The sequence below is a fragment of the Rousettus aegyptiacus genome, unplaced genomic scaffold, assembly GCF_014176215.1.
Source record: "Rousettus aegyptiacus isolate mRouAeg1 unplaced genomic scaffold, mRouAeg1.p scaffold_m13_p_15, whole genome shotgun sequence".
In the NCBI taxonomy this organism is placed as follows: domain Eukaryota; kingdom Metazoa; phylum Chordata; class Mammalia; order Chiroptera; family Pteropodidae; genus Rousettus; species Rousettus aegyptiacus.
The window spans coordinates 54,625,530-54,638,179 of NW_023416290.1; the positions used below are offsets into that span (position 1 = coordinate 54,625,530).

The 12,650-nt window shown below is 45.2% G+C and overlaps 1 protein-coding gene across 4 annotated transcripts in view; it reads right to left on the minus strand.

Moving 5' to 3' along the window:
* The window catches only part of ASAP1 (ArfGAP with SH3 domain, ankyrin repeat and PH domain 1), a 265,358-nt gene that overhangs the window by 96,403 nt on the left and 156,305 nt on the right, over positions 1 to 12,650 (minus strand). For all 4 annotated transcript variants that reach the window (XM_016119801.2, XM_016119799.2, XM_016119800.2 and 1 more), the window contains exon 4: positions 6,330 to 6,402. In XM_016119801.2, coding sequence (XP_015975287.2) covers positions 6,330 to 6,402 — 73 coding nt within the window. The remainder of the gene's footprint in view (positions 1 to 6,329; positions 6,403 to 12,650) is intronic.

A 12,650-nucleotide genomic window follows, 5' to 3' on the forward strand; every position in this document is an offset into this window, starting at 1 on the left:
TAGAGTCTTTACAGCAGGTAATTCACAATGTCTACCAGCCAAACAGATGACTACACATGCAAAGAAACGGAAAAATGTAGCCAAAAATCAGAAGAGGAAAAAAAGAGTCAATAGAAAGCACCACAGACAACCCAGATGCTGGATTTAGTACACGACAACTTCAAAATAACTATTACAAAGAAGGTCAAGAATCTATAGAAAAAGATGGATGCAATGGGTGAAGAGATAAAAAAGTTCAGGTGTGACAGAAATTCTAAAAAAGGACCAAACGAAAATCCAAGGACTAAAAAACACAGTATCGGAAATAAAAAACGAACTGGATGAGACCAATAGCAGACTGGACGCTGCAGAAGAAATGAGCAGTTTAGCCTGAAGACGGGTGAGCAGGAGTCGCCCAAGCCGAAGCACACAGTACTTAATAACCAACTCTCATGGCAATTCATTTCATACTATACCTTTAACTGAAAAAACGAAGTTACTTGGATATAAAAACATTCACTTCCTGTCCACTGATGAATTTAGTCCTTTACCCTTTAAAATCTCATATCTCATCGTATACTATGAGCTATTTCTCAAAATAGACTGAATTAACAAAAAGAAAATGTGGGGCAAACGTCTTATTAATTTTTCTTTAAAAAACACAAACGGTCTTATAAAACTACTACGTAATTTTAAATGAAAAGGGGTGAATAAAAAGGAAGGCATGGAGAGAGCCAAGTGCTTTCTTTCCAGAAGTAAAAAAGCCACGGCATTGTTGACGGCAGTCTAGCTATATTTTGGAAATAAGACTTCCATACCATGTGCTTGTAATCAAATTATATACCACTGCCATTTTTTTATTCACTAAAATTAAAGGATTTAAGAGTCCCAACTTTCATACTAACAACATTATAGATTTCTAGAGGGCACCACATGTTACTAATAAGCCAAACTGTGTCCCAAATATATCTTGGAAGCCACCATATAATAATAAAATACACATTTGGATTTGTACAAAAAAGAAATAATCAGAGAAAAGACCTAGTAGAAGGAATATCCTAGGTTTCTACTCCCAAGGAAAAGTGTACACATGTGCACTTACTATGTAAGGTACCAATAATAAATCTGTTCAAAAACACTAATGAATTCAACTCAAGTAAGTCATCTGATAGAAAAATAAAGTTGGTCCCCCCGTGCTTACTGTGAATCACACGTCTCTCCTGTTTTATAAAAGTACAGTGTATATCGCTTTGATTTTTAACAGCACTGACAAGCAGTGACCTCTTCCTTCTCCAGAGACACACACGGACTTATACTGGGCCCACGACACGCAAGTGCATGGTCATGTCCTCAAGGGTAGATGTCCCATGACTGCCAGCCCACCTGTGCTGCTGTGACCCGGGGTCCACCCGAAGATGGAGTGCAAGGTGTCAGCCAGGGCTGTGGCCACCTGAAGGTCTCTCTGGGGCCAGCAGACTCACTTGAGTGGAGGTTTCTGGTGGGAGACCTCTCTTGAAAGGGCTGCGGAGTGTCCTTGCAGCATGGTGGCTGGCTTCCTCCAACACTAATGATGGCGGAGGGGGACGGGGGACTCAGGTGGATGGCGGAGGGGGACGGGGGACACAGGTGGATGGCGGAGGGGGACGGGGGACGCAGGTGGAAGCTACCTGCTTCATAAACTGGCCTTGGAAATCACGCGGCATCACTTCATTTTGTTTATTAGAAGAGAGTTTTAAGTCTGGCATGCATTCAAGGGGACGAGAACAAGGCTCCATCTTTTGAAAGAAAAAAGTGTCAAAAGAGTGCAATTTATTTAAAAACTTCCAGAGCGTTCAGGAAGCCGCTAGCTTTTGAAACATGTGTTAGGAGACAGAGATAGTGAGAGGGTGAGGAAGGACACACAGACCAAGGCACACTTCCTAAAGGACAATGTATTTCACGGATTAATAACGTTAAGACGTCAAAACTTAGAAACAACACAGGGAAACTGAATGGCTTGGAAAATTTTCCCTTGATCCACACAGTTCACGGAATTGTTTTTTTTTTTTTTTTTCAAATGTCCTCACACAGAGCAGGGACCATAAGAGAAAAATTCCCAAAGCCGTTTTCAAACTAAGGACCTACATGGAGATAACTTGTTTTTCTAATAAAATTTCTGTTATTATACTCTTCGCTAATTAATACTGATAAGGCTTATGTGTTTAAGAATAAGACCCTCCGCCATTCTCCGCCATCTTTCAAATCACTGGGGAAGGGAAACTGGGAAACTCAAGACAGAAATACAGGAATGCTTCTTAAACCCTTAAAGAACATCAATGAGTTTCATGTCACTTAAGCTCTGTGAGAAAACAAGAGAATGCTGAAAACACATTGGGAAACAGCCTCCCGTGGCTTCTTTGGAAGAGACCGAAAGCCCTTGGACAGGAACAGCCTGGATTCCACCGAGCACGTATCATGGAAAGATCTGCACTACCTCTGTTTTACTCATCTAGCTATTTTTTTTAAAGAATTAAATGTCACAGTGCTGCCCACACAAGCTTACCAGAAGCCCAGTGTGCTACAGCCCTTGGCGACTGCACAAACCCCGTCTCCAGCTGTCTGTGAGACCTGGGTTGGTCCCCACATTTCCGGGCCATCTGGGAACCACCGAAGTCATCCCAGGGATCACACTGCTCGAGGTTACTCTTGCTCAATTCGTTCATGAATATTTGTGATTAGTAAATATTTAACAGCCATTTGTAGGGAGCTTGTCAGGGACCTATCCAGCCAACAAATGGCAATTTATTCCACATTTGCTGGGCACCTGTCATGTGTCAGGTAGACGACAGGTACAGAGTAGCTGTGAACAGCAAAGCAGCAGTCAGCTCGGCTCCCGTTCCATGACTTGCTGGGTGTGGAGTCTTGGTCAAGTTAACCTGGTTCTTTTAACTTCAGCCACGTTAGCTACAAAATGGGGATAAGGAGACCCAGCTCGTCGGCACGTGTGGTTTAGTGCAGTACAGACTCCCCTCGTCATTCCCCTCTTTGTAGCCTGGAAACTCTCCTTTATAGCCTTTTCCAGACCCTAGTTATAAGTTCTCCCTGGTTTGATGATCTGATCAACATCTCTCTCCCACTGCACCATAAAATTCAAGAAGGCAGAGAAGCGGTCTCATCTGCCCAATACACCTACGCCCAGGACCGCAGCATGTAGCAGGTGCTCAACAAATATCTGTTGAACAAACTAAATTATGCTGATAAACACACAAAATGCAAAAATGAAAGACAGAGGACCAGCCCTCATCAAGGAGCTGAGAGGCCAGGGCAACAATTCTTAATTTCAGCTGCCCATTAGAGCCACCTGGGGAGGAATTTTATTTTAATTCCAGTACCTGGGCCCCGCTGTGGAACAGCTCCTGGCGTGCGGGCCGGAGGGATCCCTACTTTTGTGCTTTCAGAGTTCTTTAGGCGAGTCTAAGGAACAGCCAGGGTGAGAGTCACTGGTCAAAAGCAAGAGAGACCAGTCGGCTATTATAATACAGAGGGATCGATGTTCTCCCACAGCAGGAAGGAAATTTCCTGTAACGAGGGAGGTCTCCCGTGTGTGCACTGCCCAGTGTCGCGGAGCTGGTCACATGAGGCTACCGAGCTCTCAAGAGGAGGCTATTTAAGACCAAGGACCTGAATTTTGAATTTTATTTTTGTTAATGTTAATTTAAATTTCAAAAGCCATATGTGACAAGAAGCTACTCTATTAGATAACACAGACCTGGGCAGAGGACACAGGCGAACCAATCCAGGCGAGCGAGGAGTGGGGTGCTGGGGGGCGGCCAAAGGGCACTTGGCCATGGCCTCTAACCACGAGGAGAGAACAGTTTGACGGAGGAAAAGGCAACCAGACTCCCCATCTTACACACACGCGGGGAACACCCTTCCCTCCCTCCACATCCAGGGCAGCTGGGACCAAGGAAACCCTTTAGAAAACGAGATGAAGCACATCCCCCAAGTCACAGCGCCTTTGTGTGAGCTGCTAAATGACGCAGTCACGGTGGCAAAGGAAGGAAATGTGTCTTGAGCAAGGACATTTGGGAAAAAGAGAGTTGCATGGAGCCCCAAGCAGAGAAAATAGGGCAGCGCCTCACAGCTGCACATCAGAATCTCCCTGCTGAGGCTCGCGAGCTGAGCCTGGGGCATGAACCGGGACGTGATGGAGAGCGGATGCCTTTCCCTGGGGCAGGTAACGGCTCACTGAGCTCTTTATAAAACCAGACTGGCCCGCTGTTATTTGCCGAACGGCGGCGGAAGGAACACAGAGCAGAGACCCCGTGCTACCGTTCTAGCTTCCATTTTCTCCCACTTACCGCGTGGTAAGCACCTACTATGTGGCAGGAAGTTTGTTAGGGGCTTGGAACAAGACCTCATTTTGTCCTGACGACACTTCGCAAAGTAGTTATTATTGTCTCATTTCATGGTGAAGCAATTTAAGATTCATGGAAGTTAAATGATTTACTTGAGTTTAATGAGTGGTGATAAAGTTAAGACTCAAACTCAGATCTGTACTTCCCGAGTTTCCTTTTTTATAAAGACAACATTCTATTGTATAGATATAGTATTCTTTACTTAACAAATCCCTATTTATCTTGTTTTTCCAAATCATAATCAATGCTTCAAGGAACTTAGTTGTATATAAATTTTAAATATACTTTTATTAGTGCCTCATTTACATACATACATATAAAGTTATATAAATCCTAAGTGCAGCATCTGATGAACTATCAAAAAGTAGACTTAACCATTTAATCACACCCGCAAATCAAGAAACAGAATGACAGCACCTGAGAAGCTCCCCTGAGCCACCTGCCAGCTACTTACCCACTCACCTTCCCCAAAAGCTAATATCTATAAAGGGCCTAGCGCACCGTGGGAGTTCATTCAAATGAAGCTAAGACAGAAGTTAAAATGAGGTGTATAATTTAGGCTAGGACTAATATAACATTTGGTTACTACCTAACTAGACAACTATCATTTATCTACCTTAATTAGAAGTTAGCATTTTATTGGCTATAAAGACTTTAGAGAGAAACATCGAGAAACCAGGGTATAAAAAGGGTCACCAGTGACGACTGCAGAGTGTCGTGGGCCTGGGGGCCTTAAAGAAGGCAGAGACTACTAGGTCTCCTAACAGCTCAGGGAGCCTATTGATCCTCAGCTCCGATAAGGTGAGAAGGGCCTTGTTCGGGGTTCCTTTAGCTCTATTAATTTTATGACAATTATGAATATAAATATAAATAAAATATGAAATTTATATAAATGTATGGCATTTACTGAACACCTATGAGGTGGCCGATCCTTTACAGAGATCAGCTCACTGAGCCCCTCTAACACCTTGTGTTAATACCGCGACCCCCGTCGTATAGGGGAGGAAACGGACGTTCACAAAGTGAAGTCGCCAGCTCCAGGCCACGCCGCTAGGAAGGCGCAGAGTGCGGCTGCAAACCCGCATCTGCCCAGCGCGCAAGCCCGAGCCCCTCGCATCGGCCCCCCTGCCTTCCCCTCGGTTTTCTGCTGTGTTACAGGCCACCGATTCCTTAGAGACTGACCTCTGGGGAAGCGAGCTGTCGCTTCCATAATGGTAACAAAAGATGTGAGTCAGAGACATTGTGACTCGTTTTCTGGCTCTGAGCCTCTCCTTCCCTGGGGCGCTGGAACCTATCATTTCTTGTAGTTCTTCTCCATTGTTTATCTTAATTTGGTTTATTTATTCTTAGCCATGGACATCGTCCTTTTGTCTCCGAGATGACAAACTCACCAGACCCGGGTATGTGGCATGCTCTGGGCCACAAGACAATTCTAGCTGGCGGGTCTGTCCAGAGCTCAGTGTAACTGTGCTTAACTCTCCCCCTCCATGCCTGTCACCAACACTGACTTTTGAATGTGTCCAGACACACTCCAGAAAGAAGATCCGACGTGTTTAATGAGACGGACCCATTAGACAAAGAGATTTCAAATATCTCTATGTCACTTGTGGCAAAATTACCTATAATTCTACTAAGTTTTCTTCTTTTTCAATTACAGTTCACATTTACTATCATATTCGTTTCCAGTGTACAACATATATAACCTATGAAGTGATCTCCCATCTACTAAGTTTTTAAATGTATAATAAAACCCACTGCAACTAATAATTTTTCTTCTTTTTGTTTTGGAAATAATAACAGGTTTGGGCTAACAGGAGAGACAGAAAAAAAAATGAATTTTTTTGACCTACTGATTTTTCTATTCGTATCGAGTCTTCCATAAACTCAGCACCAGACCGATAAGAGAGAAAAGGTTATACATAATTCATGGTATCTGCTTTGTCAAGTACTCACCTTGACCGGAATTATATATTGCTTTTACAGACTTCTTTACTTTCTGTAAGGCTGTTCTATCTTGGTCTAGAGCCTAAAAGAGAAAAACAAAGCCGGGGTAAGATGCTGAAAAAATCTTGGTAAGTTAAAAAATAAAAACTCATTTGTAACTGCGTTAGTTTTGCTGAGTACCACAGCAACAAAAAACTGACACGTTTATTAACAATGAATGAGCTGTTTCAGAGGCTGAAAAAGGCAGGATTTGAGCAGTTTTGTTTTTAGGATAAATGCAGAGTCATTCCACCAAGCTCAGTGTTGAGTGAAGTGGATAAACGTGGCTGTGAGTCAGTTATCATCCTAAGCTATGCACTGGAGAGAAAATATAAGACAGCTAAGAAATCTTAAGACAAGCTTCCTTACGACCTGGGAAGGGATTGACAGGGACCCAGGAAGAAAACACATCTTATCACCTAATGGTTATTTCAGCCAGAAAGAAAATTACTTAAGGGTTTGTTAACAAGTAAGAGTGACCTGAAGAGCTTTCACGACACTTTTTAAATTTGAAGACTCCTTTTAGCGTTAAAAAAAAATTTTAGGATCTAATGCCAGTTATTATATTTTAGAATTTTGTTTACTAAAAAACCACAGCTTGGAAAATGGTACCCATGATGCTGGTAATGCTTTGAATGATTTCTTACATGACGTATCAACACATCTATCTACTTGTGTTGAAGTAGGGGGCCTCTAGGAGACTGTCACTGTTGATTCTTAATCCAGATGACGGATACACAATTGCATTCCATTTGTGAAAATTCATCAAACTGTGCACTCAGGATATGTACTCTTTCCATAATGTGCATTACACTTCAAAAGTCAGTTTAAAGAGGGTTGTATCAATACAGATATACATATGGCACACTGACCTAACCTCTTAAAATAACTTCTAGCTCCTCTCTGCTTCCCCAAGAAGGTCAAGGATCCACAGGCGAGGAGTCCCCCTGCATGGCGGGTCAAGATTTGGAGGGCACGGGCGGTAACAGCAATAATAAACTTGTATGTATAAAATTTAAAAACAGTATATGTACACGACAACCATTACATCATCTAAACCTCAAAACTTCAGATGAGAAACCTGAAGCCCAAAGAGGGTAAGTACTTTCCTCCCTGAAGATCGCGAAGGGAGTCGAAAGGGATGAGGGCAACGGCAGTGGGCATCTCTCATTCCCCTTCTGCGAAACGGTCCCTCCCCATGCGGAAACGTGTGGTTCCGCTGGGCGCTGCCCTTTCCTGGGGCTCCTGTTCTCTGGACACCAGTGGCTGGCTAAGTGGGCACCTGACCCGTGCTGGGCTCAGGGTCCTTCCTAGGATTTCTGGGCTTGGGAACAGAGATCACAACGTGCAGTCTCTTTTTGGTGAGGTGAGCCCGGGAGCCGCCAGCGGTTCTGTTCCCAGCTGTGCGGAAAGGACCTGACCAGACCAACAATGTTAACAGACAGGAAGCACCAGAGACAAGAGAGGACCCTGGGCATCTGGGTCCTTGCTTCCAGCTGTCCCCAAGGCATATGTCACTGCTAACCAACCTCCCTGCAGACCGAGTCCACAAGACAATAAATTTCTTCGGTTCTAAGCTAGTTGAAGTTGGGATTCCATCGCTTGCAACCCAAGAACTCCAGTTTACCTCGCACTAACTATACCAGACACAGGCTGGGTACAGAAGACATACCAGGAGATAAGCGAGTCTGCTTTCACTAGCCTATCTGCTTGCATCTCATCTTGATAAAACCTCTGAAGTAGTGGCTACGTTTTTCAGATAAGAAAATGTGGTAGTCCTTCAATAAATGTGTGTAGGGAGGGAGGTAAAGATAAACCAACTTGCCCAAAGCCACAGAGACAGAAAGTGCTAAAGTCACATTTCACACTGATGTCTGCCAAATCGTAAGTCCAGCGGGAAGCTGGGGTAAAAACCAGTTCTCAGACTGCAAGTCTGAGGCTCCTTCTACCACAGCCATCGCGGGCCACCGCCCCGACTCCATCACGGCCATTTCCCACCTGCATCTCTATTTAATTAATATTTTTCTCTACATCCATTCGCATCCTTCAAAAACATAAATACACTGTGAAAGCTGCCATAAAGAAAACCGGGATCACTTACCCTTGATAGCAAATACCCTAAAAATTACCGTGTGTCTCTAACTATATAAAATGATCACCTGTTGAGCACCTCAAACCCTCTGACATAACTCCAGGGATCTTTGCACTTAAGAAACTACTGTTTTACATGACAGTTTCAGGGAAGAGACAAAGTTTGAGTTATTTCAAAGATCTGAGATTTGTACTTTAGAGAGAAGAGGAAGAAGGATAATTAACATTTTGAATGCTTAGTATGAACCATAAAGAGTGTTGAGATTTACATAGATCATATCACTTAATTCTCACAAAAACCCTCTGAAATAAGTACTATTATTAAATTCATTTTATAGATGAGGAAACAGAGGCTCAGAAAGTTTAACGTGCCCAGTGCTGCGCAGAAGGAATACCAGCCCAGGTCTGGATAACTGATGTAACCACAGCCCAGGGCTACACTCCCACGGTATTTGAATCTAAAGAGAGTCTTGTCTTGGGGGCAGGGGGAGGCTGTCACCAGTTTTCAGAGACAAATCTGAGTTAAGAGATTACAGGACATTTAGGTTGCTAGGAGGGCCTGAGGGGAAAGAAAGTCTTGCAAATATGTGCAAATAAGCACAGATTTAAGTGGTTGAATCCAACTCATTTGTCCTTCAAGATCTGCTTTTGCAGCAAAGACATTTAAAAAAATAATCTTAATAATAGCCATCGTTTACCTTTTACATACATATTATTGCCGTCTTTTTTTTTTTTTTTCTCATGAAAAACCCTGGGCTTTAGAGAAATAAAACAGCTCTCTAAGCATTACACACATCGTCGGAGAAGAACCAGCATGTGCATCTCCAACCCATTCTAGAAGGCACCCCCACGTTTCCCCTGCGGCTTACCATTTAATTATCTTTGAGAAGGAAAAAAAAATCTGCTTCGGGAAGAAAATAACATTCTCGGTTGAGCTTGGGGACAGGTCTTCTCAAAGGGAAACTAACGGGTGGGCATCGACACCCACCCACGCTCGCGGAGAGGTGACGGCTCCACAGGGCCCGGGCAGAGCGACGGCTGTGAGACCCGCACGCTGCTTCCTCACTGCCCACCCCCGGGGAAAGCCTCGGAATTTCTGGTGAATTTTTGCCAACTCACCTGTAAACTAATAGGGTGTAAAGTTCACGGGCTTACTTTTAAAAGTTATTTAATAACGTTCGCATTTGACAGCTACAGTCGTCACAGTTAAGTCTGGGTGACACTTCTCTTTTCACACTCTAGCTATCTGGCCACTGGCAGAAAGAAGCTGAGTAAAATGGACTTTTAAGGGCTCTGTGTCTAAGGAGCCCAGGGACACTGTCCTTCCATCACACGGGACTCCCTCCAGAAACAACACATGTCTAAACGTGCCACCAAGTGCCATTCCCTCCACTGCTAGGCAAGCAACACAGGCAGTGACAGCCTTCGAAACGTCGTCTATGTAAAGTTGAAAAGAGGCAGAGAGCAAGGCGGCAGATGATATGGGCTATATAATTATTAGATCTCTCAACCCGTTAACGGTGTAACTGCCTGCATTTTTAACTGTCCGCATCTGAAGCTGAACAACTCAGAAGTGTGTGTGTGTGAGAGAGAGAGGCCGAGAGAAGGAGGATGAAATAACAAATAAACAAATCCAGGAGAATATGCTTATCTCTAATAACAGAATAACATCTTCCTCATTTAAAATTTTGCAATCCAGCAACTTCACATTCCTTAAACTCCTCAAGAGTGGGGGTGTCAAGCACTTCAACCTCGATACGGGAGGCCTTTGACTTTTATCTCATGCCTATTCCCAGCGAGCCCGGTCATCTGAATAGACAGAGAAGACACAGACTGTCGCAAACCAGAGGGCGACTGCGGGAGGAACCAGGCAGGCGGAAGCGCTGTGTGAGAGCTGGCGAACCCAGGGTTCAGCCAAGTCACACACGCCGGATGTGACAAAAACTCTAATGGCACCTTCTTTTTCAATATGGTCAAGTCGAAAAAGCTGCCTTTTTGATGTGATTTTTGAAAATAAGCATGTCCTTGGAGCTAAATCTTATGCACATACTTACAGAGAAAGGAAGCAGTGAATGACAATAACCTAACGGCGCAGAATTCCATAGAGATATGCCGAGGGAGACGGGCACCTTTGCCTTCCCGGGATGTTGGGCGTTAAACATCTTAGCGTACCTGGAGGCGGCTGGCACAAAACCCCGCCCAGAGCAGGTGCTCGCTGCCAGCCATCCTTCCCCTCACCTCTGAGGGTGCTTCTAAGAGAAAAACTTTTCAAACGCTTGGAGCCGTGACAGCAAAAACATCTCTGAAACAAGTACTCCTACTAGCAAAGTAATTTCTTCAATGAAAAGAATTTTTACTCACGTGGAAGGAAAAATGGGAGTGTTTCCGTTTTACCACTTTAGAGTCGTACTCAGAGAGGTCATTTCAAAATTGCACAGTGATAGAATAGGTGCATTTGTCCCATAGTCACTACGAAGCAAATGTTTACCTTTGTGTAAGTCCTTCAGAGGGGAAGACAGGGCAGGGACTTTGGCCTCGTTTTGGCAGAGCAGTCATTTGTGCTGCCTGTGGGGAAGGGGAGGGTGGGGGGCAGGCGGCCGGGGGCAATGCACGCGGGCTACAGGAGCAGGTAGGTGCCTAACTCCCATCTGAGGATGAAACAGAGAGGTACGTTCTCATGCAGCCTCACGGCCAAATCAATACTTTATCCTTTGTCAGGCCCCATGTACTAGAATTTGGAAGCGTGTAATTATAATGCGAATCGGTAATGAGCCCAGAGAGTAATCCAACGTGATAATGAAGGTGCGAGAGGACAGTGACGAAAAACATCCGTTACACCTAAAAAACGAGGAGGGGTGGGGCTAACCATGCGCGTGAGCATTCGCGGGGAGGATCATCAATCTCGGGTTCTCACAGCATTCGCACAGTAACTGTGCCAGGCGCTGGCCTAAGTGTGCGAACCAGACACTGAGTCTAGCTCTGCTTCCCCAGCTGCGTGGCCCCTCACTTCTACCTGCCGCGGCAGAACCACAGCAAAACCTCTGTCAGAACAAAGTGGGAAGCCGGGGGCTGCTTTTGATAAGACCGACGAAGGAAGTTATTCCTAAAACACTAACTCTTGCCAGTCTGGGGCTTCATCCACCCCCCCCCCCCCCGCCACATCATTCCACTCGACCGTGTCTTCTGGGTGTTCACAGGTAGCTGTGTCGTGTTCCCCACTCAATCAACGAAAAGCTCTCAAATGATAATACTCAGATTTGTTTCTTTTTTCATACAGAAGATGCTCAGTAAGAACTGGCTGAACAAATGAAAGGAGACACGCGGGAGGGAGGAAGGGAGAGAGGGAGGGAGAGAAGAGGATTCACTGCCGTCAGACGAAGCGCGGGCCCTCCCTGCTGCCTGCGAGGCCCGGTGTGCTCCAGCCCTGCGCGCGCTGATTTCTGTCCCCACTGTCCTGCTCAGGTCTAATCCGCACCCCCAGTTCTTCTGAACCCATCAAGCTTGTTCCCACCTCAGCTTTTGCAACTGCTGACGTCTCTGCTGAAATCTTTTTCTTAAAACTCTCCTACAGATGAGAAGGGGCCTGGCCTGCTCCTTCTTTCTTTCTTTCCCAGCAGAGCGCAGCCTCGATTAAGGGTGAGGATGACGTCTGGGGCCCAGAGATTCGTGCTGCGTGGTGGCTGCTCAGCGCCAGCACAAGCGGGGAGGCCGCCCGGGGTGGCAACACAGACCACCTGGCAGCAGGCAGCAGCGGCTGACGGAAAGGAAGAGGTAAAGATGCTATCGTTGGTTAGTTTCAAGATTAATACAAACTGAATGAGGCTGCCACGCAGAGGAAATGATCGGCCTACAATAAAATGTGATTTGCATAACGCAGCCAAAAAATGGAAAGTTGACATGTCATTTACAGAGGGTTGAAGTCGTTTATCTGTGCCGTTTTAGACTATGACAAGTGTCCTGAAGATTCAGGTCCTCCTGTGTTCATACCAACTTATACAGAAGCATTTCGGGTCCTTTGCTCTCTCTATAGCTGAACGGTGGCATGGGGCGGGATTTCACCCACAGATAGCAAAGGTCCGCAGATGCTGAACTATTAGGATCTGGGCCCACCTGCTAAGTGACTTCACCGTTCAGGCCTGTACCAAAGACTCAGCGTAGCACCTTCAGCAATATGGCCCAAATGGTTCTGAGGACCCAGCC